We start from the raw sequence: 26,695 nt of genomic DNA on the forward strand, positions 1-26,695 counted from the left end.
CATGTGGAGGGACTGTCTCTTGGTTTGCATTTGGACAGCAACTCACACAATGGCATCTTAGTCCATGGTGATACACCTAATCATATAGTCAGCTACCCATATTTGCATTGCTAAAAAGGCACACGGTATAAGTGCCTGGTCCGACTCCTATTAAAATCAGCAGAAAGAGGTTTACTATTGATTTAAGTGGATGTTGGATCTGCGCATAAATACTAGAGCAGGGGCAGAGTTAAGGTCATTTGGACGTTGCTCAGAGAGAAGGTGTCTCTGTGTGTGAACTGGAGACTACGACTTGTGTCAAAACTGTTGATGGAACCTTATGATATCCTTAAAAGCAGCAAAGAATCCTGTGGCACCTTATAGACTAACAGACGTTTTGGAGCATGAGCTTTAGTGGGTGAATACCCACTTCCTCAGATGCATGCAGTGGAAATTTCCAGGGGCAGGTATATATATGCTAGCAAGCAAGCTAGAGATAACGAGGTCAGTTCAATCAGGGAGGATGAGGCCCTGTTCTAGCAGCTGAGGTGTGAAAACCAAGGAAGGAGAAACTGGTTCTGTAGTTGGCAAGCCATTCACAGTGTTTGTTCAATCCTGAGCTGATGGTGTCAAATTTGCAGATGAACTGAAGCTCAGCAGTTTCTCTTTGAAGTCTGGTCCTGAAGTTTTTTTGCTGCAGGATGGCCACCTTAAGGTCTGCTATAGTGTGGCCAGGGAGGTTGAAGTGCTCTCCTACAGGTTTTTGTATATTGCCATTCCTAATGTCTGATTTGTGTCCATTTATCCTTTTCCGTAGAGACTGTCCAGTTTGGCCGATGTACATAGCAGAGGGGCATTGCTGGCATATGATGGCGTATATTACATTGGTGGATGTGCAGGTGAATGAACTGGTGATGGTGTGGCTGATCTGGTTAGGTGCTACAGGATTCTTTGCTGCTTTTACAGATCCAGACTAAGACGGCTACCCCTCTGATACATGATATCCTTAGTTTTTAATGTTTGAGGGAGTTGATGGCTGTGCTCAGTGGTCCTGTATGTCTGCTCTAGAACTGCATAAAGCAGCTTAAACTGTAGCTAAGTTTTTGCATGGGAATTGCCTTTGTTTTCTGTAAAGTAGCGTGCCAGATGCCTCTGGTTTTGAGTGTGTGTCTGTAGGAAGCTTGAGCACTGGCCAATGCTTTCTGTGTCAGAGGTGCAAAGGTTTTCCTAGAGCAACTATGATGGTTCTCAACCCTTTTCTTTTTGAGGCCCCTCAACCATGCTATAAAAACTCCATGGCCCAGCTGTGCCACAACAACTATGAAAGCCAGGGTAGCAAGCAGGGCAATTGCCCCAGACCCCATGCCACAGGGGGCACTGTGAAGCTAAGTTGCTCAGGCTTTGGCTTCAGCCCCAGGTGGTGGGGCTTGCTGCCCCAGACTGCAGTCCCATGCAGAAGGGCTTCAGCTTCCTGACCTGGGCCCTAGTGAGTCTAACTCTGGCCATGCTTGGCAGACCCCCTGAAATTGCTCATAGCTTCCTAAGGGGCCCCAGACCTCTGGTTCAGAACCACTGGTTTAACCAACTCCTCAGCTCCTCAGACTCCATCCCTAGCTCCTTAGCTCTGTCTGCCTCCAGTCTTTAGCCAATCTCATTCACTGGCTACAGCCCACCAAAGCCATACATTCCATTCTCCTCCCTTTGTGAAGGTCTATGGGAGGGAGCCCTGCAGATCCTGGCTTTCTAAAGTCCCCAGAGCTTTCTAAAGTCTCCCTTCTGATGGACCTTAGCCATTCCACTTGGTCAAAAGTGCCTCTACATCAGAACTTCACTGTCTCTGGCTCTGTCCAAGCCCCCAGTTCATATGCCCCCTTGTCCCAGTGACCTCAGCTCCCAACTCCTGGAAAGCCGAGATAGTGATTCAGTGTCCCTGGGAACCCACTGCTGCGAAATGTTTGGAATGTCCGAGACACCCTACAAAAATCTGAGGGATAGCTCAGTGGTTTGAGCGTTGGCCTGCTAAACCCAGGGTTGTGAGCTCAATGCTTGAGGGGGCCATTTAGGGATCTGAGGCAAAAATCTGTGTGGGAATTAGTCCTGCTTTGAGCAGCAGGTTGGACTAGATGACCTCCTGAGGTCCCTTCCAACCCTGATATTCTATGAAAGAGGAATTGGACATGTCTATGGATCCCCGATGCTGCCTGCATTATCGCAGTTAGTGCTAGCACAGAGTATCTGCAGGGAACTAAAGACTCCTGCTGTAGGGTCTCAAAATCATAGAAATGCCAGCCTAGAAGGGACTGTGAGAAGTCATCAAGTCCAGCCCCCATTAGACACACCCTCCCAATTTGACAGCAAACCATTGATAATCACTCTTTGAGGATGTTCTTTCAACCAGTTGGGCACCCACCTTATAGTAATTTCATCTAGCTCACATCTCCCTAGTTAACTTATGAGAACATCATGTGGAACTGTCAAAAGCGGCACTAAAATCAAGAACTACAACCTATCCTGAAGGATGATCTCTCACTCTCACAGGCCTTGGGAGACAGGCCAGTCCTCACTTGCAGACAGCTCCCCAACCTGAAGCAAATACTCACCAGCAAGTACACATCATACCACAAAAACACCAACCCAGGAACCAAACCCTGCAACAAATCCCGGTGCTAACTCTGTCCACATATCTATTCAAGGGACATCATCATAGGACCTAACCACATCAGCCACACCATTAGGGACTCATTCACCTGCACATCTACCAATGTGATGTATGCCATTATGTGCCAGCAATGCCCCTCTAACATGAACATTGGCCAAACTCGACCAAAAGAATAAATGGACACAAATCTGACATCAGGAATCATAACATTCAAAAACCGGTAGGAGAACACTTAAATCTCCCTGGTCACTCAATAATGGACCTAAAAGTGGCAATTCTTCAATAAAAAACTTCAAAAACAGACTCTAATGTGAAACTGCAGAACTGGAATTAATTTGCAAACTGGACACCATCGAATTAGGCCTGAATAAAGACTGGGAGTGGTTGGGTCATTACACAACCTAATTTCCCCCATACTAATTTCCCCCTACTGTTACTCACACCTTCTTGTCAATTGTTTGAAATGGGCCATTTTCATTACCACTACAAAAGTTATTTTTCCTCCCTTGGTATCCTACTGTTAATTGAATTGTCTCGTTAGACTGACCTCCCACTTGGTAAGGCAGCTCTCATCCTTTCATGTGCTGTGTATTTATACCTGTTCCTGTATTTTCCACTCCATGCGTCTGATGAAGTTGGTTTTAGCCCACGAAAGCTTATGCCCAAATAAATTTGCTAGTCTCTAAGGTGCCACAAGGACTCCTCATTGTTTTGACTAAAATCAAGATATATCACAACTACTGCTTCCCTCCCCCCCCGCACTAGGTCAGTGATCCTATCAAAGGAAGAAATTAAGTTGGTTTAACAAATCCATGCTGGCTGTTCCTTATAACCATATTATCCTCCAGGTGCTTACAAATTGATTGTGTAATAATTTGCTCCAGTATCTTTCCAGGTATTGAAGTTAGGCTGACTGGTCTATAATTCTCTGGCTCCTCCTGGTTCCCCACCCCCTTTTAAAAATAGGCACCATGTTTGCACTTCTCCAGTCTTCTGAGACCTCTCCCATCCTCCAGGAGTTCTCAAAGATAATTACTAAAGGCTCCGAGATTTGCTTCAGCTAGTTCCTGAAGTAACCTAGGATTAATTTCATCAGGTCCTGCTGACTTGAATACATCTGTCTTATCCAAATATTCTTTAACCTGTTCTCAGCCTATTTTGGCTTCCATTCCTTCCCCTTGGTTGTCAGTATTAATTGTGTTGAGTATCTGGTCACAATTAACTATTTAGTGAAGACGGAAGCAAAATAGCATTAAGCACCTCAGCCTTCTTGATGTCAATTATTAGCTTTCCTAAGTAGAGGACCTACATCTTCCTTTGTCTTTCTCTTGCTCCTAAGGTATTTAAAGAACCTTTTCTTTTTGCCTTTTTTGTCCCTGGCTGGGAGTAACTCATTTTCTGCCTTAGCCCATCTCATTTTGTCCCTACATACTGGTACTGTTCTTTTATACCCCTCTTGATCAATTTGGCCATGTTTCCACTTTTTGCACAATTTTCTTTTTCATTTTAAAACTGTTTCTAATTGTTAGGGATTATGATGAGACCTTCCTGGGGGCAGATTATCCCACATGCACTAGAGAGCGATCTCCAACGCCTTCCTCTGAAGTATTTGCTGCTTGAGCTGTCAGAGACAGCATACTGGACTAGGTGGACTTTGGCTCAGATCCAGTCTGGCAATGCCCATGTTCCTGTGTAAAACCCAAAAGAAATGAATACTACTTGAGGAGGTGAAATAACTGACCTTACCGACTGCCTGTGCCTCCCCATGAGTGGCTAATGGTTAGGCCAACACACTAGCCATAGGAACAGAGCAGGAGAGGGTCAAATGGTGACACTGTAGAACCACTTAGCAGATGCCCATATGGCCTTAAACCTTCTTCTGTTCAGCTGCCTAGCTAGCTATCCCCATGCACATCTATCTATCTATCCATCTATCATACTTCTATTTTTACTGTTACCATAGTATCTGAGTGACTCATGCTCTGTACCATATTGACCCTCAATTAGAGGCATGGCAAGGCTAATCTGGGCACCTAGTTTGGGACACCTAAGGACTGATTTCCAAAGCACTGAACCCTGGCATCTCCAACAGTAGTGGAGCTGTGGACGCTTTAGTGCCTCTGAAACACCAGACCAGAGGTGTCTCAGATTGGGCATGCAGAATTCTTGGGCATTTTTCAAACATTGGCCTTACTCTTTCTGCACCTCAGTTCTCCAGCTGTAAAAATAGATGTGGAAAAACAGGGCAATCATATTAATAAAGATGATGTCATGATGCATGCGCCCAAGGGGGCTGAATGGGCATTTCCTAACTTCTGCGTGATTGACTTCGCAACCTGCCTACTGTTCTCTCCTTTGGCACAGAGCAGAGTTTATGAATTGCTTTGGGAGGCTTAGGGATGTGGGAGGCTATGTAACTGTCCAATCTCATTAAAGGTTTATAACCTTCCTGTCCTTTAAAAAAATGTGCCAGCAATGAACTTTCCTGGAATGATCCTGAAATTCAAATATGTTTGAGAGTTCTCTCCCAGATGTCTTGCTATGCTGTACATTCAGCACTTGTCTGGAGGACAGAACCTGAAACTTTAATGAACCTTTAATGTACCTGCACTGCAGAGACACCTTCCCCCTGGTTTGTCTTGGAATAAGAGAAAGGTTTTGCCTTTCTACAACTACACAGGTGTCTCCTCTTCAAACCTGTTCAAATGGACAGGACCAAGAACTAGGAAATCTATTGCAGGGAACGACCTTGTCCTGGCTGACAGAGGAATGTGAGAGACGTGTCCTAATAGTTTTTTCTGTTTCTAATATATTTTGTTCTCTTGCTCTGTTTCGAATCCTCTGCTGTCCGTCCATTCCCCCCACTCCCGTTCCCCCTGGTAAAAGGCTCAAATGGCTCCATCTTGAAAGCACAGATTCTCTGTATGGCACAGTGGATCTCAGAGGAGACCTCTTAAACACAGGGCACTCAGAGAAGATAGTAAATGGTGATTTCCATATTTGTTAACACTGTTCACCGGGCAAGGATCATAAAGCAAAGGAAATATGACAAAACCAGGGATAACGGGTAGCTGCCCCACGAGGACTGTCTGGGGTTGGGGCTAATGGAAATATGACACATAGGAATACTTTGTCCTTGAACAGAAGGCACAGGTATGTTAAGAGTGAAAGCCCTTTAACACCCTGTGTTCTGGTGTCTGTCCATTTCGTCTTGAAGGTGCAGGCAACCCACCCGGAGTGCTCCATCGTTCTGCATTTACAGGAACGAGAGGCGGAGTGTCTGGAAACAATCAGGAGTGAAAACCAAAGCAATGAGTCTCCAGAGTCTTCCAGCTGGAAAGGTGAGTGAGTTCCAGCACCACTAGGCATTCCTGAAGCCTGTCTGACAGGGGCGAGGTCTTTAGTGGAGAAGGGAAGGACTTGACTCCAATGCTTAACAAATACTTGAGGGAAAGAAAGCCTTGGTCAAAGATTCACCAACACTAGCCCCTGGGTGAAGATGCGAGAGTCTGCAGTATATACTGGAGACCCCAACAAGGCCTGCAGAAAAACAGGGTAGATCAGACTGACACACAGGCAGCCAAACACAGACACCCTACAATACTTCAAAACCTGAATAGTTCCTCACTCTGGGGAAGTTTAAATCTTTCATCAGCAAAGCCCTTTAGAAGGATATTGTTGGAGGAAAAGCCTCTTGCTGGTGCCCAAACTCCTTCTTAGGGGAAAGAAAGAATTTATTTTCTCTTGGATTTGGGCTCAAGGGTTGATGTTCTGCTTTTTAAACAAACACTGCAAACCAGGGAGTAGGAGGCAGTAAAAACATCTGTCTGTCTACTGCAGGGAAGGTAGGGTGCATAGACAGGTGACCTTTAACTTCCAGACTATGGGCAGCAAGTGAAGCTTCCACCCAGGGAGGCTAGCTTCCTGTCCCACCTCTTCCACCCATGGCCCTGCCCCCCCCAGGCCCCAACCCTTTCCCCACTTGGCCCCTTCCCCACTCACTGGTTGCATCCCTCCTCTCCTCCCAGGGCTGATTGTTCCAGCATTTGTTTGCTCGCAAGGATTAAAATGTGAACAGCTGTACTAGCATATTGCTCTGGTTACATTAATTACAGTGTGTGCATTGCAAACTTGCCTGGTGTGTGCTATTACGTTCACCTTCATCCCCAGTGGGCTGCCAGGCCAGTGATCCTCTGGGCAGTGGGGCCCCCACTCCCTCCCACACGTGTGCCTGGCTGCTCACCCGAGGCAACCCAAACACAACAGTCCCAACCTGTGCTCTGGCTGGGCACCTGCAGGCACGCATCACCTGCCCCTACACTGTCCACACTCGCCGTTGCCTCGGGCGAGCCCTGCCCAGAAGGGAAATGCTGCCTGGGGGCAGATGGGAGGTGAGTGGGGCCCAGGGACATGCGTTGGGTGCGTCCAGAGCCGTTATGGGGGGTTAGGGATAGTACCACGCAGGGTTCTGTCCACCTCGTGTGTGTGAGAGTGGGGGGCTGTTTCCCCCCAGCTGTGGGTTGGGGAGGGGGCTGTCTCCTCCTGCTGGGTGTTTGGGGGGAGCTTTGGTTCCTCTCACCCTAGCTGTCCCCCGGTGTTTTTGTGTAGGGGGCTCTGTCCCAGCCCCTCGGTGGATGTGTACATTGGAGGAGGGATTTTCTCTGTGCCTGGTCCCTCCAGGGTGGTTTTTATGGGCACCGGAGACGGGGGTGAAGTGCTGGAGAGGAGCAGCCAGGCAGTGGCGAGTGGACAACGCTGAGCTTTTACATGTGCCACACAGGTTTCAGGATGGCGGAGGTGGTGGTATCTGCTACTCAGCTTCCCAGGTTCATCAGCAATCTCCCTGGGGAATCTAAGGGACCCGGGAAGCTGAGTAGCAGATACCACCTCTTCAGCCGCCCAGGAACCTGCATGGCGCATGATAAATAAGCAAAATCTTCTGGCAGAAGCCCACTCCCAGCAGGGAGGGGAAGAGTAGGGTTCACCACGGCCCAAAGGTCTGGTAGCAGGGTCAGTGGTGGCTGCGCTAGGTTTAGCCTCTCCTGGCCTGTTATACCCACTGCTCCTGCCCCAGACCCCAGCTCTGTTCCTTGCTCTGGCGACAAGATCTGGCATGTTTCCAGTCCCTTCTCACCAATTCTTCTTCTCACTGTAGCAGGGCTGCTCACATTTTCTTGGCCTGGGTGCTAGTCACGGTGACAGTGTCTCAGGGTGGTGCTAACCCATAGGGGATTCTACTCACGTCAAGGCATATTCTCATCCCACCCCATCCCTGTGGTATCTGAGTGCCTTCCAGTTGTGCACTACGTGACGTGACTAACCTCTGTCCCATGTAGTTCATCCCCTTCCCATGGGGATAGCAGGGGTGTGGTGGAGTAGGTCATTTTGGTAGGCCTTTGTTTCAATGTGTCCATGCATCTGTATGTGTGTCAATGAAGTTGGACAGACAGGTGTGGCTGGTGTTCAGATCAGAAGGTGGGGAGGTTTCTCTCCTCTGGGGGTTCATTCCAGAGTCAGGGCTGGGTCTGAGAGCGTTCAAACTTCCTGCTTGGGGCAGAAAGTTCTGTGGGGCCAGAGGAGCAGAGCCTCCTGCGCTGTCCTCATCCCAGAGCTCTCAGCTTTTGTTGATACACTGGTCCCAAGCCCTGTAGCACCTTGAAGATAGGGACTGAGACCTTGAACTTGACGTGCTGTTCTATGGGAAGAAGCACAGGATGGAGATAGCCCATGTGACTGAGGAGACGCACTGCAGAACTCCGTGCTAGCTGGAGGATGGCATGGGAACCAAGGGGGAGAAAATACATTCTGGAGGATATGGGCAAGAGCCTCACAATTGGCTCTGTTACTAGTATTACAACAGCTGCAGGTGAGCCCAGGGCCCCATCATGCAAGGCGCTGCGTGGGGTGAGACGCAGACCCTGCCCCAGTGAGGGTACACTCTGAACCGACAGAGAGTGGGAGGAGAGCCAGAAACAAAGCAGTTTGAACCAGGTCACCCAGCAGCAAAGCCAGGCTGAGAATGCAGATCTCCACAGTGCTGCCCCACGCACCAGATCACATGGCCTCTAGCGAACAGTGTGAGCTCAACCAGCAGAAGCCCCAGCCCTGCATACTAACCCAAGCCAAAGCCTGCAGAACACTTCAGGCTCAGGAATGAGGGGCTGGTCTCTGTCCTGGGAGGGCACAGAGAATCAGGGTCTGAAAGAGAAATTCCTAAAATGACCTCAGTGGCTTCCCAGGAAAGGGCCCTGAAGTTCAACCATTATGAGCTGGATAAAAATGAGATACATTCCTCAAGGTCAGCAAGAGCTTTGGCCTTTTTCCTTTGGGTTTCCACATGATGGATTCTCTATCCCCAAACGGAGCCTTGTTTGGCTCCAACCTCCCCCAACTTCCTTTGCCACCAGTGGGGTGGCTGAGCTCCTCTAGTTACTGCCCCTCAGGGAGGGAGAGTCACGTGGATGATGCCTAGTACGATGGGCGTACAGAAGAGGAACAGTCATGGTCCATTATGAATGTCAGAAAGCTGCCTGCTGAGCCAGAAATGGCCAAACTGCTTGGGGCGCTCTCTGAGTGAGCCCAGCCTAAGCCCAGAGCGAAGAAGGTAAAAGGCCGAAAGGAAATGCAGCCTCTTGAATCCATCTGGAGCTGACAAGAATCCAAAATATGATCCACTGTTTAGTCAGATTTATTCCTAACCTGTCAGCAAAACTATGGCCTGTGAATGAGCTCCTGGAGCCATGTACTCCAGCACGGCTCATTGCAGGGAAACAGCTGAGGACACAGATTCCTAGCTCAGACCACAAGTGCTGCCCTGTGGGTCATATTAAAACCATGTTCTGCAGCCTGACACAGCCCTATGCCACGTCCCAAATCCCACAGCCTAACACGGCCCTACACTACGTCCCACAGGCTGACACCGACCGACGCCACATCCTGCAGGCCACATCCTCCGGCACGTCCCACAGCCTAACATAGCCCTACACCACGTCCCACAGGCTGACACTGACCGACGCCACATCCTGCAGGCCACATCCTCCGGCATGTCCCACAGCCTAACACTGCCCTACACCACGTCCCACAGGCTGACACTGACCGACGCCACATACTGCAGGCCGACTCAGCCTTAGGCCACGTCCCACAAGCTGACACAGCCCTACGCCATGTCCCACAAGCTGACACAGCCCTATGCCACATGCCACATCCCACAGCCTGACACAGCCCTATGCCACGTCATACAGGCTGACACTGACTGACGCCGCATCCCACAGCCTAACATAGCCCTACACCATGTCCCACAGGCTGACACTGACTGACGCCATGTTACAGAGGCTAACACCAACCGACGCCAAGTCCCGCAAGCCGACACAGCCCTGTGCCACGTCCCGCAGGCCGACACAGCCCTGCGCCACGTCCCGCGGCTTGACACAACCCTACACCACATCCCACAGCCTGACACAGCCCTACACCACATCCCACAGCCTGACACAGATCAACACCATGTCCTGCAGGCCAACACAGCCCTATGCCACATCCCACAGGCCAACACAGCCCTGCACCATGTACCACAGCCTAACACAGCCCTACGCCATGTCTCCCAGACTGACACATTCCTGTGCCACTCCCCATGGGTTGAAACAACCCTGCATCATGTCCCGTGGGCTGACACAGCCCTATGTCACATCCTGTAGCCTGACACAGCCCTACGCCACGTTCCCCAGGCCAACTCAGCCTTACGCCATGTACCGCAGCTTGATACAGCCCTACGCCACATTTCGCAGGCCGACATAGCCCTGCACCATGTCCCGAAGGCCGACTCAGCCCTGCGCCACGTCCCGCAGCCTGACACAGCCCTATGCCACGTCTTGCAGGCCGACTCAGCCCTACTCCATGTCCCGCAGGCTGACTCAGCCCTACGCCACACCTCATAGGTCCCATAGCAGGAAACAAGGAGGAGCCAGCACCAAATGACCAGCCAGTTTGAGAATGGCTGTGTTCATGGCATCTCATACACACCTGCTGGAACTGACAATTCCAGAGCTCTGTGCCTCTCTGGGCCAGAGTCCCCAAAATGCTCAGCCCCCACCCAGGCAACTAAAGACATGTCTGGATTCTCAGAAGTGCTCAGCAACTGGATGCTGAGCTGTGTGGAAAAGCCGGCCCTAACCGTGGGTGCTGAGTGTAGCCCACTGGTGACTGCATGTTGCACATCCCCTGCTGTGCCTGAGGTGCAGAGGAGATTAATCTATCATAGCCCAAGCAAAAGTGCATGACTGTAACGATGCTGCCTCTGGTGGGACACAACTGAGCTTATCAATTCAGGACAAATTGCTTAGAGCAGAGCAGTTACAGCCCAAAGCTGGAGTTCCTTTACTACTGAGGCAAACCAAACCAGCCAAATAGAGAAGACTTCACTCTCACCCCACTGGCTAACCACAAGTCACACAAGCAATTCCCTTAGACACTCCAGTCTCCCAGTATCACCACCAGTGCTACTCATTATGGGGACAAATGGTTATGAAAACCAACACCCCAGTAAAAGAAAAAAGGTTCTCCTGATATCAAAGGACCAAGCCCCAGGCCCAGGTCAACATACAAATCAGATCTTACCCACAAATCACACTGTTGTCAGTCCTTGAGAATCTAAAATCTAAAGGTTTATTCATAAAAAGAAAGAAATATAGATGAGAGTCCAAATTGGTTAAATTGAATCAATTACATACAGTAATGGCAAAGTTCAGGCTTGTAGCAGTGATGGAGTAAACTTCAGGCTCAAATCAAGTCTCTGGAACATCCACAGTTGGGATGGGTCAATCAGTTCTTTGTTCAGAGCTTCAGTTTGTAGCAAGGTTCCTCCAGAAGTAATGGAGAGGTTTCCAGGGCCTTTTACATTATTTGCCCAGGGGTGGTAGATTTGTAGAAATTTTGGTGGTGCCCAGAACCCCCCAGCCAAACTCCACCCCCCACCTGCCTAAGGCTCTGGGAGGGAGTTTGGGTGAGGGGAGGAGGTCTGGGGTGCAGGCCATGGGCTGGGGCAGGGGATTGGGGTGCAGGAGGGGAGTAGGTTCTGGGAGGGAGTTTGGGTGCAGAAGGGGTGAGAGGTTGGGCTCTGGGGCGAGTTTGGGTGGTGGAGGGGGTCTGGGGTGCAGGTTCTGGCATGGAGTTTGGTTGTTGGGTGCAGGATCTGGGCTGAGGCAATGGGTGGGGATGCAGGAGGGGGTGAGGGGTGCAGGGGTGAGGGCTGTGGGGTGGGGCTGGGGATGAGGGGTTCATGAGAGGATGACAGGTTCAGGGGGGCAGAGGGTTAGGGGACAGAGGATTAGGGGACAGGGGAATGAGGGCTCTGGCTGGGGCTGGGGATGAGGGGTTTGGGGTGTTGGAGAGGCTCAGGGCTGTGGCAGAGGGTTGGGGTGTGGGGGGTGAGGGCTCTGGCTGGGAGTGCAGGCTCTGGAGTGGGGCAGGGCTGGGGATGAGTTTGGGATACAGCCAGGCTGCCCTGGGGCTGGGGCCAGAGAGAGGGACTCCCCTCAGCCCTGTCCCCGCTGGCAGCTGTGAGCTCTCGGGGAGCCCCCGTCCCGGCAGCACACGCACCCCGCACCACTGTCACTGCACCCCTCTCAGGTCCAGGAAGCCCCCTTGCCTCCCCTCTGGTGGATGCCTGGGGGGTGGGCTGCCATCACATGTGCCTCCTTCCCTCCTGCTGCCCCTCACTGTAGCCTCACTGAGGGTGCGGGATGGGGCTGCCCCTTGCCCAGTGTGGGGCAGGAGTGGTGGCTGCTGGAGGAAGGGAGCCTGTGCTGGTGGAGGGTCCTGCTGGAAAAAGGAAGGGTTTGGGGCAGGGGCAGGGCAGGGCAGGCTAGATAGGGGGTTCTAGGACCCTGTGGTGGCAGTTCTTGCCTGGAGCCAGAAGAGCTGAGGCAGTGTGGAGCTGGAGGAGAGAGACAGGGACACTCCGGGGCCAGGGGAGGTGTGCAGGGGCAGCAAGTGGGGGCTGGGGGACAGTCGATGGGGGCAGGCAGGGCCGGGGGAGAGACCCGGCCCCAAACATTGGTGGAGCCAGGCCCCCGGGCCCTGAATATTGCTGGAGCCTGGGTACCACGGGCCCATACAACTCGCTGCCCCTGTATTTGCCCTGTGGAAGGACACCCCTTAGTTTTTACTGTAGAAAATTGCAGCAGCAAGATGGAGTTTGGAGTCACATGGGCAAGTCACATGTCCATGCATGACTCAGTTCTTTACAGGCCAGATGCCATTGTTTACATGTTAGTTTGAATGTTCCCAGGAAAGCTCAGATATAGATTGACATCTCCCAATGTTCATTGTTAGTTAAATGTTTCTTGATTAGGCACTTACTGAGAACAATCCTTTCTTAAGAAGCTGACCAAATGCTTCACTGAGGCTACTTAGAATCCAAACACATTTTACAAGTACATAGCCAATATTTGTAACTTCAACTACAAAAATGATCCACACCTACAGACAGCATAATCATAACCAGCAAATCAGAACCTTTCCATAAACATCATACTGGTCCTTCTTTGTACAAGATTTGGTGTAACTATAGGACCTTGGTTGCAACAATGATCTATATAGTCACAGTTCATGTCAATAACATCACAATGGCCCCTTAGCTTGATTTGTAGAACCCCCTGCTCTTAGCTAATAGATTCCCAGTTCAATCCCTGGTGTCCACCAAGGTGGAAGTTGTCACAAGGAGCCGTTGGAAATTCAGCTCAGTGTGCCTCTGGAGATCTGCCCATGTTTAGCAATGTGCCAGGGGAGAAGAAGAAGACAGTAGTGTCTGTGGGGCATCAGGAGACTTGGCTTCCTAATCCCTTCCTGACTGGGTTGCTAGTTGTTCCCTGCAGAAGCTTGGGGTCCATGTCAGAATATGAGCTTGGGTAAGTCATGTATGTTCATCTGTAAAACAGGTCACCTGGGTTAAAGCTGTAATGTTAGTATAAGGTATTATATTATTGTTACCATTGTTGCTTTTGATTCAAGTATCTTGTTATAGTTTGGGGTGGGTAGGTCTGGAGGTCCCTTGCTGGAGACTGCGTCCCTTCCACACACCACCCCAGAAAAGTACAGTAGAGAGGTCCTCCAAGCTGCTTAAAGCGGCTGTGTGGGAAGCAGCCAATCAGGGCCCAGCAGGCTAGTATAAGAAGAGCTGCAGCGGCAGTGTGAGATCAGTTCCTTGCTGGAGATGGAGGACCATGGATGGTGTGTGGCTGGCTAAGAGAGCTGTAGGACTCAGAAGGGCAATGCCAGAAGCTGGGGAGAGCAAGAAGGAATGCTGGGCTGGTTGCTAGGACTCCATTAGGACAAGGCCCTGATGTAAGGGTAAAGACAGCGCGGGGCCCTGGGGAAGTGGCCCAGGGAATTAGAGCAGTGGTGCAGCTTAGATAAAGGGACACAGCAGATGGCTGCTGTCTAGAATCACAGAATATCAGGGCTGGAAGGGACCTCAGGGGGTCATCTAGTCCAACCCCCTGCTCAAAGCAGGACCAATTCCAAACTAAATCATCCCAGCCAGGGCTTTTGTCAAGCCTGACCTTAAAAACCTCTAAGGAAGGAATCTGCAGGGTCCCTAGGCTGGGATCTGGAGTAGTGGGCACATCTTGGTCCCCCTAACCCCCATTAGTCACTGAGGGGAAGTGGCCTGGACTTTGAGGCACCCCAGAAGAGGAATGGAACTGTAGTGACCCAGCTGGAGAACTGCCAGAAAGGCCCTGAAAGGGAGAAGACACTTTCTCCAGGGAGGGAGCCCTGCTTTATACCAGAGCAGAGACAACTTGAGAGAGACATTACAGAGGGGGCTGAAAGAGGCCCCTGTTGGACTTGTCCCCCAGAAGGGGTTTGATTTGCTTTTATTTCACATGCAGACCATGTGTGACTTGACTGGAGGGCTGAGTCACTAAAGACCCACCACAAACAGAGAGAGAGAGAGAGCAATAGGTGCAGGCACACACACTGAGACAGGAAGTGCTCACAAGAGGTGAGTGCATGCTATTACAGAGCCCTGTTGACGATGGTGTCTGGTATTCACTTAGATGCAGTCTTGTTTATTTATAAGGAATGTACAAAGTCCTGTTCCTCTGAACGCAGGAGGAACCAAAACAAAAAATCCCGGGGACATGTCATTGCTCACAGGACCCTAAACTCTGGTCAGTCAGCATTCAAAAAGCTCTGTCACTAGGCTTTTTGCAAGGAGTATTGGGAACAAGCAAGATGAACTCGAAGTCATAGTCTATGGGAAAAAATTATCACTTAATTGGCATTACAGAGACTTTATGGCTAAGTCTAATGCAGGGAGGGATAGCTCAGTGGTTTGAGCATTGGCCTGCTAAACCCAGGGTTGTGAGCTCAGCCCTTGAGGGGCCCACTTAGGGATCTGGGGCAACAATCAGTAGTCAGTCCTGCTAGTGAAGGCAGGGGGCTGGACTCAATGACCTTTCAGGGTCCCTTCATATCTCCATATATTTATGATCACAGTACCAGCATTGAGGTGGACAAGCACTGCTTGTCCTGGAAGGATAGGTATTGGGTGGGGGAGGGAGATGTTGGGCTGTACATCAAGAATGTGTGTACTTGCTCTGAGGTCCAAGGGCAAGTGAGCAGTCAACCTACTGAGAGTCTCTAGGTGAGGGAAAAGAGCAGTAGCGATGTTATTGGGTCAGTTATAGACCAGCACGTCCAGAAAAGGAAGTGGATGAGGCATTCTATAAGCAGGTAACAAGATTAGCTAACACACATGAGCTAGAATGAATGGGGGATTTTAATTTCCCTGTTATCTGTTGGAAGACAATTACAGCAAAACATAATATGTCCTGTAAGTTCTTAGCATGTGCAGGGGACAACTTTCTGAATCAGAAAGATGAGGAAACAACTAAGGGGTTATCCATTTTGGATCTGATTTTGACCAGTAAGGATGAATTAGTTGCAAATGTGAAGGTGGTTGGGAACTTTGGAGGAAGTGATCATGATCTGATCAAATTCAAGATCCTATGGAAAGGAAGACCTGACAACAGCAAAATAAGGACACTGGACTTCAGAAAGGCAGATTTCAACTGACTCAAAGAAATAGTAGGCAAGGTCCCATGGAAAGACCAATTAGAAAGAAAAGGAGTCAGAACGGTGCTCTGAGCAAGATCCCTGGGGTATAACCTGGAAATAGGGTACTGCTGTGACCCCTTAGCTCTCCGGCCTGAGCCGTCGCTCACAATGCTTTGCTAGTGATAAGCAGCAAACCGCTCCAGATGCTGTTATCACTTAGCATGTGGAGACCCACACCCAGCTAGACTGCATGAATGCTCCCTGAGCCATTCAAGAATCACACAGAGAAAGGAACCAGTCAATTCCCCCTAGCTCCCCAGCCTGACACCCCAGAGCTGTACTGTCTTGCCCTGATCAGAAGCCTAATCAGTGTAAGTTTATTACCCAGTCTGCCCCTCCCTCAATGTGGAGAGGACATACACAAACCTTTGTAAACTGAGCTGAGATTCCCCCAGCATTTCAACCAAAACACACTGTTTTAGGTAAAATATAAAACAGATTTATTAACTACAGAAAGATAGATTTTAAGTAATTATAAGTGATAGGCACAAAAGGTCAGCGATAGTTACCAAAGAAAATAAAAGATAAGCACACAGTCCAAATCTTAAACCTTATTACACTAGGCAATATTTAGATCAAGAAATTTCCTCACCACACTAGTTGTTACAGTTCTTAACACAAAAGCTTCTCCCTTAAGCCTGGCCCAGTCTCCTCAATTGAAGTCTTTGCTTTCCCAGTGTTCTTGTTGCTTCCAATGTAGGTGGGAGAGGAGAAAGACAAAAGCATGAGCCACTGTCCCCTATTTTGTATCCTTAGACCATGTGCCTAGAAGACATTTGGCCAGATGTGTCCTGGTGGGCTTTGCTGAGTCGCAGGGTTGAGCAATCCCCCTCGTGGTCTTGTGAAACTGAATCATAGCACTGAGCAGTGCCCATTGTGTGGTGTTTGTGCAACTGTCATTGAATTGCAAAACACTTGATTACAACTCCCTTGCTGATTAATGGTCAATTAATACCCTCCTGGGCGGGGTTCACCATACTTGTAAGTTTGAGAGTCTCTACTACAACATATTTCAGTAACAACCATACAGCAACATCTCATAACTTCATACACACTAATGATATACATATTTGTACAGAAAAATGGGTTTCTGAAGATCATGACCTTTCATATGATACTTTACAAGGCATGCTTTGTATGAAATATCACAAACATATATGAATGCTGAATATGGGGATTACAGGGTGCTATTTTGAGGTACAATATGTCACAGGGGGATATGATAGTGGTCTTCAAATATTTGAAAGGCTGCCATAAAAATGATGGATAAAAGTTGTTCTCTCTTGATGCAGAGGGCAGGACAAGAGGCAGTGGGTTCAAATTCCAGCATAGCAGATTTAGATTAAATCGCCAGAAGAACTTTCTAACTGTAAGAACACTAGGACAATGGAACAGACTGCACAGGAAGGTTGTGGAGCTCTTCCGTTGGAAGTTTACAAAAGGAGGCTGGATAACATTTGCCTTGGATGGTTTAAACACAACAAATCCTGCATCTTAGCAGGGGGTTAGATTAGATGACCCTTGTGGTCCATTCCAACCCTATGATTCTAAAGTCGGCTTGCCAATTGCATGTTCATGCCACCTCTGTTTCTTTCTTGTCTCTCCATCAGCTTGTGTGTCTCACATACAGAGACATGCACGCTCCTCTGGTCAAACAATTCCCTGTGGATCTGTCCACCCACTTCGTGCTAATTTCTGGGCAGGCTTACGCACTCCTTTGCCTTAGGTGCACCCTTGTGATGACCTTATTTTAAATGAAGCTTGTAAAGTTATATCATTGTGGTGGTGTTGTGCCCAGTTATAATTGTGCTGGCAGATGGCAGGAGAATCTTAGAATCATAGAATATCAGGGTTGGAAGGGACCTCAGGAGGTCATCTGGTCCAACCCCCTGCTCAAAGCAGGACCAACCCCAATTAAATCATCCCAGCCAGGACTTTGTCAAGCCTGACCTTAAAAATCTCTAAGGAAGGAGATTCCACCACCTCCCTAGGTAACCCATTCCAGTGCTTCACCATCCTCCAAGTGAAATAGTGTTTCCTAATATCCAACCTAAACCTCCCTCACTGCAACTTGAGACAATTACTCCTTGTTCTGTCATCTGGTACCACTGAGAACAGTCTAGATCCATCCTCTTTGAAACCCCCTTTTAGGTAGTTGAAAGCAGCTATCAAATCCCTCCTCATTCTTCCCTTCTGCAGATTAAACAATCCCAGTTCCCTCAGCCTCTCCTCAGAAGTCATGTGCTCTAGCCCCCTAATCATCTTGTTGCCCTCCACTAGACTCTTTCCAATTTTTCCACATCCTTCTTGTAGTGTGGGGCCCAAAACTGGACACAGTACTCCAGACAAGGCCTCACCAATGTCGAATAGAGGGGAATGATCACGTCCCTCGATCTGCTGGCAGTGCCTGTACTTATACAGCCCAAAATGCCATTAGCGTTCTTGGCAACAAGAGCACACTGTTGACTCATATCCAGCTTCTCGTCCACTGTAACCCCTAGGTCCTTTTCTGTAGAACTGCTTCCTAGCCATTCGGTCCCTCATCTGTAGCAGTGCATAGGATTCTTCCATCCTAGGTGCAGGACTCTGCACTTGTCCTTGTTGAACCTCATCAGGTTTCTTTTGGCCCAATCCTCCAATTTGTCTAGGTCACTCTGTATCCTACTCCTACCCTCCAGTGTATCTACCACTCCTCCCAGTTTAGTGTCATCTGCAAACTTGCTGAGGGTACAGTCCACGCCAACCTCCAGATTGTTAATGAAGATATTGAACAAAACCGTCCCCAGCACCGACCCTTGGGGAACTCCGCTTGATTCCAGCTGCCAGCTAGACATGGAGCCATTCATCACTACCCATTGAGCCCAACGATCTAGCCAGCTTTCTATCCACCTTATAGTCCATTCATCCAGCCCATATTTTTTTAACTTGCTGGCAAGAATACTGTGGGAGACCCTATCAAAAGCTTTGCTAAAGTCAAGGAATAACACTTCCACTGCTTTCCCCTCATCCACAGAGGCAAGGTTAAAGGTTCAGGGCAGTAGGGTCAGTCCATATCTGAAATAATCATGTTCCTCTACATTGGCTAGCAGGAACACTTCCGATTTTGCACGGATGATTCCAGCTGCCATGCATGCATGAAGAGTTCAATAACTAACCCAAGCTTATGCTGCATTGGTGAGCTCTTGGTTTCATACAGGATGATTATATCATGCATATCAGGGGTGCCCATTCTATGGCCCGTGGGCCATACCTGGCCCCTCAGAGCATTTAATAAGGCCACAGCCTGCTTCAACACAATATACTAACAGCCGATTCATTTGCGTTTTCTCATCATGTTTACATTTTAGTTTACACAAGAATGTAAATAGGTTGTGTCTATCTGAATACAGATAAAGAAGTATGGATTGGGTGAATAGACTATAAAGTGGATAGAAAGCTGGCTAAATTGTTGGGCTCAACGGGTAGTGATCAATGGCTCCATGTCTACTTGGCAGCCGGTATCAAGCGGAGTGCCGCAGGGGTCGGTCCTGGGCCGTTTTTTTTCAACAACTTTATTAATGATCTGGAGGATGGCGAGGACTGCACCCTCAGCAAGTTCGCAGATGACACTAAACTGAGGGGAGAGGTAGATACACTGGAGGGTAGGGATAGGGTCCAGAGTGACCTAGACAAATTGGAGGATTGGGCCAAAAGAAATCTGATGAGGTTCAACAAGGACAAGTGCAGAGTCCTGCACGTAAGATGGAAGAATCTCATGCACTGCTACAGGCTGAGGACCAATTGGCTAAGCAGCAGTTTTGCAGAAAAGGACCTGGGGATTATAGTGCAAGGTGGAACAGATTGTTTAGCATAAATAGTTAGCAGGTATTGTAAGGGCCCATTCAAGGTAGAGTGGTCCATTTACACCTCTGCAGTCGTAGGACAAAATGAGGGGGGTTAATGGGTTACAGATTGTTATAATAAGTCATAAACTGTAATACTGAGAGTACCTTTTCCAGTCCCAGACCCCAAGAGCAGCTCTGTGTGGTTGAAAGCTTGTCCCTCTCACCAACAGAAGTTGCTCCAATAAAAGATGTGACCTAACCCACCTTGTCTCTTTAAAGTCGGGGACTGACACAACTACAACTATACTGTGTACAACTATTTTTTTGTCATTTGTGAATTAAAATTTTTTCTGAGCACTTTGTTCCATGGAAAGTTTTACTGATTCATTTTTGCCCTGATCTGGGACCAAAAAACTGTTGAAATACCAGAATTTCTCCCAGGACAGAGACGTTGCTTTTCACACAGCTCTGGTACATGTGGCTATGTGGAACCCAGCTGTACACTATGGTTTCTTTGCATTATTTATGTGGTGTAAAGAGCAGGAGATGCCACACGTTGTCTGTGGCAACCATGGTATCAAACAAGTAGGACAGAATTATTCTTAGTGCCAATCAAATGAGACCGAACCCAACCAACACAGAGGACCTAAAGAAAAGTGACTGTGATCTTGGGGGATCTTGTAGCTTAGCTGTTAGGAGGGAACCCTATTTGACTGCATGACTTCCCTTTCCATTGCAAACAGGAAGCTGTTTTCCACCCCAGAGCCATGGTCTAGCTGAATATGCATAACAGTGGCAGGTACAAACTCCTCAGTTCTAGTCCTGGACTCTGCCACTGAGTTGTATGGTGTTGGGACAGTCCCTTAACTGCTGGGTCTCAGTGCCTCCATCGGTACGATGGGGAATAACAATACTTGGTATTGTACTGAGTGGACTATTGGGTGATTGTCAAGGGCTGCATGACCCTGACTTAGCCAATCCAGCTGCTGTTAGACTTCAAGAAAAGAAATGACTGCTCCTTTGAGCAGAATTTATTCCCGTTGGCTTTAGGGAATCTGTATTTTGTCTGGCTTCCCATGGAGTTAGGAATCCTCACTGCACAGGTGAATGACCCAGTCTGCTGCACACTCCCTGCACTGCATGCATCCTAATTCCCACAGGGGGTTGCAAGATGAGGAGGGAGCCAGGGGGATCAAATCTTTAAAGACTAGCTTGCTACAGTGCAGCTGCTCTCCTCTTATAGAGCAATGGACCCCCACTCGCAGAGATGGGCAGCCACCATCCGAATTCTGAGGCTGCTGCAGCCTCACCTGCCTTTGGCTTTCACTTTGAACGACAGCACGTGGACGCAACAATGGTTTTATTTCTAACACTTATCAGAGGATCTGGTGTGAAATTTCTCCTTTACTGACTGGGAGAAGGGAACTGCGGTTGGGTAACCTCTCTGCAGGTGGGCGTGCTGCGTTCTGATGAGGGGAGGCCATGGGGTGGCAGCTGATGAGGAGACCCCTTTCTTTTTTGGGGGTGACTTGTCTTGGTCCCCAACAAGTGATGGCTATGCTCTCCAGATGCCACATGGTGACTTGCTCATTTCCATCCCCAATGCTAACGCTGTTCTTGGTTCTCCCAGGCTGTCCGAGGGAGTGGGATGGCGTCAGCTGCTGGCCGGCGGTGTCAATTGGCCAGTCCCAAGCAGTGACCTGTCAAGAGATCCTTCAAGTATTCAAGAAATCTCAAGGTGCAGTGCTGGTACCCCACAGCCCTCTAGTAAAGGGGCTGGTATCCCTCAAAGCCACTGTGCTGGGGCCTTGTGCTCGAGTAGCTGATTCCTCACTCCCACCTCTTGCTGGGGATGGAAACTAGAGCTGGGAGGTGAATTGTTTTCAGCAAATAGTGAATTTGCACAAAAATGCATTTTACAGGACTATGAAACTGTCCCCGAATTCAGGAGGAATTCAGTGACTAGAAAAAAAAGTGGAAGAATATTTTTGAAAAGCCGAAAAGCTTTGCTTTAGCTATTTCAGTTTCTGATTGAATAAAACATTTCAATCAGTGATTTGCTCAGTTCTAGAAGAGGCTGCTCCTATTGCCCTTGGGGAGGGCAGGGACTCAGGAATCACCCCACCCCTTCATCAGCAGAGCCACAGCACAAATGCCCCTTCAACATCTGTCATTCATCCGACGGTCATGCCTCCTCTCCTTTGGGCTCTGGCTGATTCTGGCTTGCGGCACCATGTGGAGCAGGCCCACAGGCTGCTTCTAGCATCAGTCCCCCAGCCCTGAGTCTCTGCAGCTGCAGCATGCACCCCTGTCTTTCTCCTCGGCACCCCTCTTCTCCTGGGCTGGAAGAAGAAGTGGGATCTCTAATCCTGCCAGCCCTCTAACTAGCCAGGCCTTTCCCACTGTTGATACTTGGAAAGGGGCTGTCTAGCCACTCAACAGCCCACTCACAGGGACTGCCCTAGTGAAGGAGAGGGCTCCTCCCATGGGTAGTCCCTCTGTCCGCCTGCAGGTGGAGTGACCCTTCTGGACAGAGCGAGAGACACAGACACACAGAGAGAGAGGGAGGGCCCCAGGAAGAGGCTGTCATGGGATCGAGTCATCCCTTGGAGTCAATTAGTGCACACTCTAGCCCTGAACACTCTGGGGTGCTGTGCACCTTTAGGAGCCAGACACTTGCAGTGGACAGTGGAGAGGCTGCCAGTTGTGCTGGGCCCTAGCAGTGCCAGCCCAGTTCCCCACACCTTTCTGGGCAGGCCTCTCAAATTTCAGCCTACCTTAAAGGGGCAGGGGCCAGGGCAGAATCCAAACACCATCATCACAGTGAGTGGGGGTAGGAAGGTCCAATGGCTCTGCTGCTAGGTGAATCACTTCATTGCTCTGTGCCTCAGTTTCCCCATCTATAAAATGAGGATAATAATGCTGATCTCCTTGACAGAGCACTGTGGGATCTACTGCTGAGAAGTGCTAGATACGGATCAGATATTATCATTATTTCAAAGCTATTCTTTCCTGGTAGCAAAGCAAGAGTCCCTTATTGGGCTTTGACTGCAGCCAAGCGAGGTTCTGCATGCACTTATTTCAGCATTGTCAGAGCACAAAGAAAACTGACTGATTGCCACAGGGGCAAATGAGTATAATTTATTAATGCTCCAGGGTTTTGATAAACATTCGCCTTGGGTCAGAGAGTAGGCCTGGGACGGATCAGCTGAGATAGAGACTTGCTGAGAATCTTACCAGCAACTGAGGATGTGACAAAATGGTCTTTGGGATGTATATAAGCTGTATGTTGGGGCTAATCCATAGGCATTACACGGAGGGCAGTGTGATGACCTTCAGTCTAGTTCTTCTGTGCTGAGTGGGATTCCTAAAAGCTCTCAACATTAGCTTTACTGTTCCCAGTGCCACCAGCTGGAGCAGGGTTAGGCCAGTGCTGAGTGGTCTGGGACATCCCGACTCCTGTAGGCTGATATCCTGTCCCATGGGGCCCTAGCCCCTCTCGCATTGGCAGTGGTGACTCCTCTATTTGAAGGCCTTATTGGGGAAGACAGTTCTGATCAGAGTACCCCATGCTATTGCCCACTGCGCCATGCTGCTGGACATGAGTGGCGTCGAGTGCCGTCCAAATCCCTCTTCTCCAGCTACAGCAGGCTTGTCAGCACCAGGCATCCAGGATGAGGCCCCCAGCTTCAAGCCTCAGGGGCATGGCTGAGAACCAGAAACTGATATCGGAGCCCCTTAGAACAGAGACACTACAGCGCAGCCTGGGTGCTGGGGCAGAGGGTTGGGGGCCGGGGCAGGACCTGGGTACTGGCAAGGAGGTTGAGGGAAAGGTCCTTGTAAGAGCTTCACTTTGTCGATGCAGTGTTGATAAGCAGGAACTGCACAGAATCCGGCTGGAGCAGCCCCAGCCCCGCGTACTACGCCTGCGAGCTGAATGGCAGCAATAAGGACACAGAAGCCAAGGCAAGTGCAGCAAGACTATGTTAGGGAGTGGGGCAGTGGCTGGTATCCCCATTGCAGGGCACTGCTGGAGAGTGGGACAGGGGCTGGTACCCCCATTGCAGGGCACTGCTGGGGAGTGGGACGGGGGCTGGTATCCCCATTGCAGGGCACTGCTGGGGAGTGGGACAGGGGCTGGTATCCCCATTGCAAGGCACAGCTGGGGTGTGGGATGGGGGCTGGTATCCCCATTGCAGGGCACTGCTAGGGAGTGGGGCAGTGGCTGGTATCCCCATTGCAAGGCAGTGCTGGGGAGTGGGACGGAGGCTGGTATCCCCATTGCAAGGCACTGCTGGGGAGTGGGACGGGGGCTGGTATCCCCATTGCAAGGCAGTGTGGGGAGTGGGACAGGGGCTGGTATCCCCATTGCAAGGCACTGCTGGGGAGTGGGATGGGGGCTGGTATCCTCATTGCAAGGCACTGCTGGGGAGTGGGACGGGGGCTGGTATCCCCATTGCAAGGCAGTGTGGGGAGTGGGCGGGGGCTGGTATCCCCATTGCAAGGCACTGTGGGGAGTGGGATGGGGGCTGGTATCCCCATTGCAGGGCACTGCTGGGGAGTGGGACGGGGGCTGGTATCCCCATTGCAAGGCACTGTGGGGAGTGGAGTGTGGGCTGGTATCCCCATTGCAAGGCAGTGCTGGGGAGTGGGATGGGGGCTGGTATCCCCATTGCAAGGCACTGCTGGGGAGAGGAGTGTGGGCTGGTATCCCTATTGCAAGGCACTGCTGGGGAGTGGGATGGGGGCTGGTATCCCCATTGCAAGGCAGTGCTGGGGAGTGGGACGGGGGCTGGTATCCCCATTGCAAGGCACTGCTGGGGAGTGGGGCAGTGGCTGATATCCCCATTGCAAGGCACTGCTGGGGAGTGGGATGGGGGCTGGTATCCCCATTGCAAGGCACTGCTGGGGAGTGGGATGGGGGCTGGTATCCCCATTGCAAGGCACTGCTGGGGAGTGGGACGGAGGCAGGTATCCCCATTGCAAGGCAGTGCTAGGGAGTGGGACAGGGGCTGATATCCCCATTGCAAGGCACTGCTGGAGAGTGGAATGGGGGCTGGTATCCCCATTGCAAGGCACTGCTGGGGAGTGGAGTGTGGGCTGGTATCCCCATTGCAAGGCACTGTGGGGAGTGGGACGGGGGCTGGTATCCCCATTGCAAGGCTGTGCAGGGGGCTCTGGGGTTTGCCACTTAATGGAAGAGTTGGTTAAAAATGAACCAGCCTAGATTTAATTAAACACTGATGAGAGCCCACGTCAGCACCAAACTGAGCTCCACTAACTGGGGCAGGCCAGGTCCCCTGGGGCTGGTGGCTGGTTAGCTGGGGTCTCTCTGGCGCAGGCTGGGTCCTCTAGGGCTGGTGGCTGATTTGCTGGAGTCTCTAGGGGGCAGGTTGGGTCCCCTGAGGCTGGTGGGTGGTTAGTTGGAGTCTCTAGTGAGCGGCTCGGGTTCCCTGGGGCTGATGGATGGTTAGTCGGGGTCTCTCTGGGGCAGTTAGGGTCCCCTGGGGCTGGTGGGCAGGTTGCTGGGGGCTCTAGGGAGCAGGTCGGGTCCCCTGGGGCAGGTGGGTGGTTAGCTGGGGTCTCTAGTGAGCAGCTCAGTTCCCTGGGGCTGGTGGATGGTTAGCCGGGGTCTCTCTGGGGCAGGTAGGGTCCCCTGGGACAGGTGGGTGGTGAGCTGCGGTCTGTCTGGGGCAGGCCTGGTCCCCTGGGGCCCTCATAAATGATGGCATGAATACAGCAGGACCCAAAGTCTGTCAGCAGCATATTCCCTCCATCCCACCCCACCGCACCTCTCCACCCCACTGCGTGTCAGGGAGCAGCATGTCCAAAGGGTCAGTGGTGCTCCCGGCTGCATGGCCATGCCCTAGTGCCTGCACAGCTGCCTGGCACTGCTGCGCTGACCTGCTAACTCAGCTGTGCCTTTCTCTTCCAGGGGGCCTATTTTGCCACTGTGAAGGTGCTTTATACCTGTGGCTACTCCACCTCCCTGGCTGCTCTGCTCCTGGCCATCAGCATCTTCTCCTGCTTCAGGTAGGGCTGTGGCCCCAACAGCTCCGTGAACTGTGGGAGGGCAGGAGGTAGCTGAGCACCCTGCCTGCTGCCAGGCCAGATCCAGGTCCCAGTTGCTTACAGCCACTGAGGTCCAGGGGTTTGCCATGAAGCAACAGAAGCCAACTAGAGCAGGAGCTATAGCAGGTGGATTTGAGCCCATGGGAGCGTGGGGAGAATGTGAGAGGTGGAGGACACCCTTACTGATGGGAATAAACAGGGGTGCTTACAGGCAAAGGGGAATTTGCCCCCCCATTTGACCCACCAATGCACAGACACAGAGTGGGAACATTGAGTCTGCTGGCTGCTGATTCCAGGTGGTAGTGACTTGGTTGCAGTCACAGGTTGCTCCCAGGAGCAGGGTAAGCTTTCTTAAAGTGGGAGGGCTACTGTTGCCTGAATTGTGGCCCCACCCTTGCACTGCCCCTTCCTCCCTGCTCACTCCTCTCTACCCCCTCTCCCCATCAATCTCCCTTACAGCCAGTAAAAAAAGGTTTTAAAAGTGGTGGGGCCATGGCCACTTGTCCCCCCCGTTCTGGCACCCTAGTTGCTCCCATCTGCTGCAGGGTCAAGGTCCATCTATACTGGAGCTGGAGGGATAATCTCCAGCTTGGGGAGACATACACATGCTAGCTTTGACTGAGCTAACAGGCTACAAATAGCAGCATGGCCACGGTGGTGCAAACAAGGCCCTGGGCTAACTGCTCCAGTCCATGCTCCTCCAAGACCCTAAGTATGTGCAGGGTGAGCCCTTCCTCTCTATACAAAGTCCAAGATGCACTGGCTACAAAGGGCTCCATTCTCCACGGACCTGCCCTTGGAGCTGTCATTCACCCCAGTGCAAAGTGCAGGTGAACTCCAATGTTCTGATCTGGCAGCGTTTCTTGCTTGTCTCCATGATGGCAGGAGGTGCAGGTAGGGTGGACTCAGACACAAGTCACTTAGATGCTATTTGAATAATAATAAATCCCCAAATAGCACTGCCCAGCTTAGATGGGACAATCTATAGAAGTGGAATCTGGAATTTGTTTCTTATACGGAGTCATGTGAGTAGCTCCTGTTGCCA

The 26,695-nt window shown here is 50.5% G+C and overlaps 1 protein-coding gene across 1 annotated transcript in view; it reads left to right on the forward strand.

The window, feature by feature from the left end:
* LOC127040772 (vasoactive intestinal polypeptide receptor 1-like) overlaps positions 1-26,695 on the forward strand; it is a 66,448-nt gene that overhangs the window by 5,224 nt on the left and 34,529 nt on the right. The window contains exons 2-5 of the mRNA XM_050935356.1: positions 5,856-5,979; positions 21,209-21,316; positions 23,444-23,544; positions 25,514-25,611. Of these exons, the coding sequence (XP_050791313.1) occupies positions 5,856-5,979; positions 21,209-21,316; positions 23,444-23,544; positions 25,514-25,611 (431 nt within the window). The remainder of the gene's footprint in view (positions 1-5,855; positions 5,980-21,208; positions 21,317-23,443; positions 23,545-25,513; positions 25,612-26,695) is intronic.

The sequence above is a fragment of the Gopherus flavomarginatus genome, chromosome 25, assembly GCF_025201925.1.
Source record: "Gopherus flavomarginatus isolate rGopFla2 chromosome 25, rGopFla2.mat.asm, whole genome shotgun sequence".
NCBI classification, from domain to species: domain Eukaryota; kingdom Metazoa; phylum Chordata; order Testudines; family Testudinidae; genus Gopherus; species Gopherus flavomarginatus.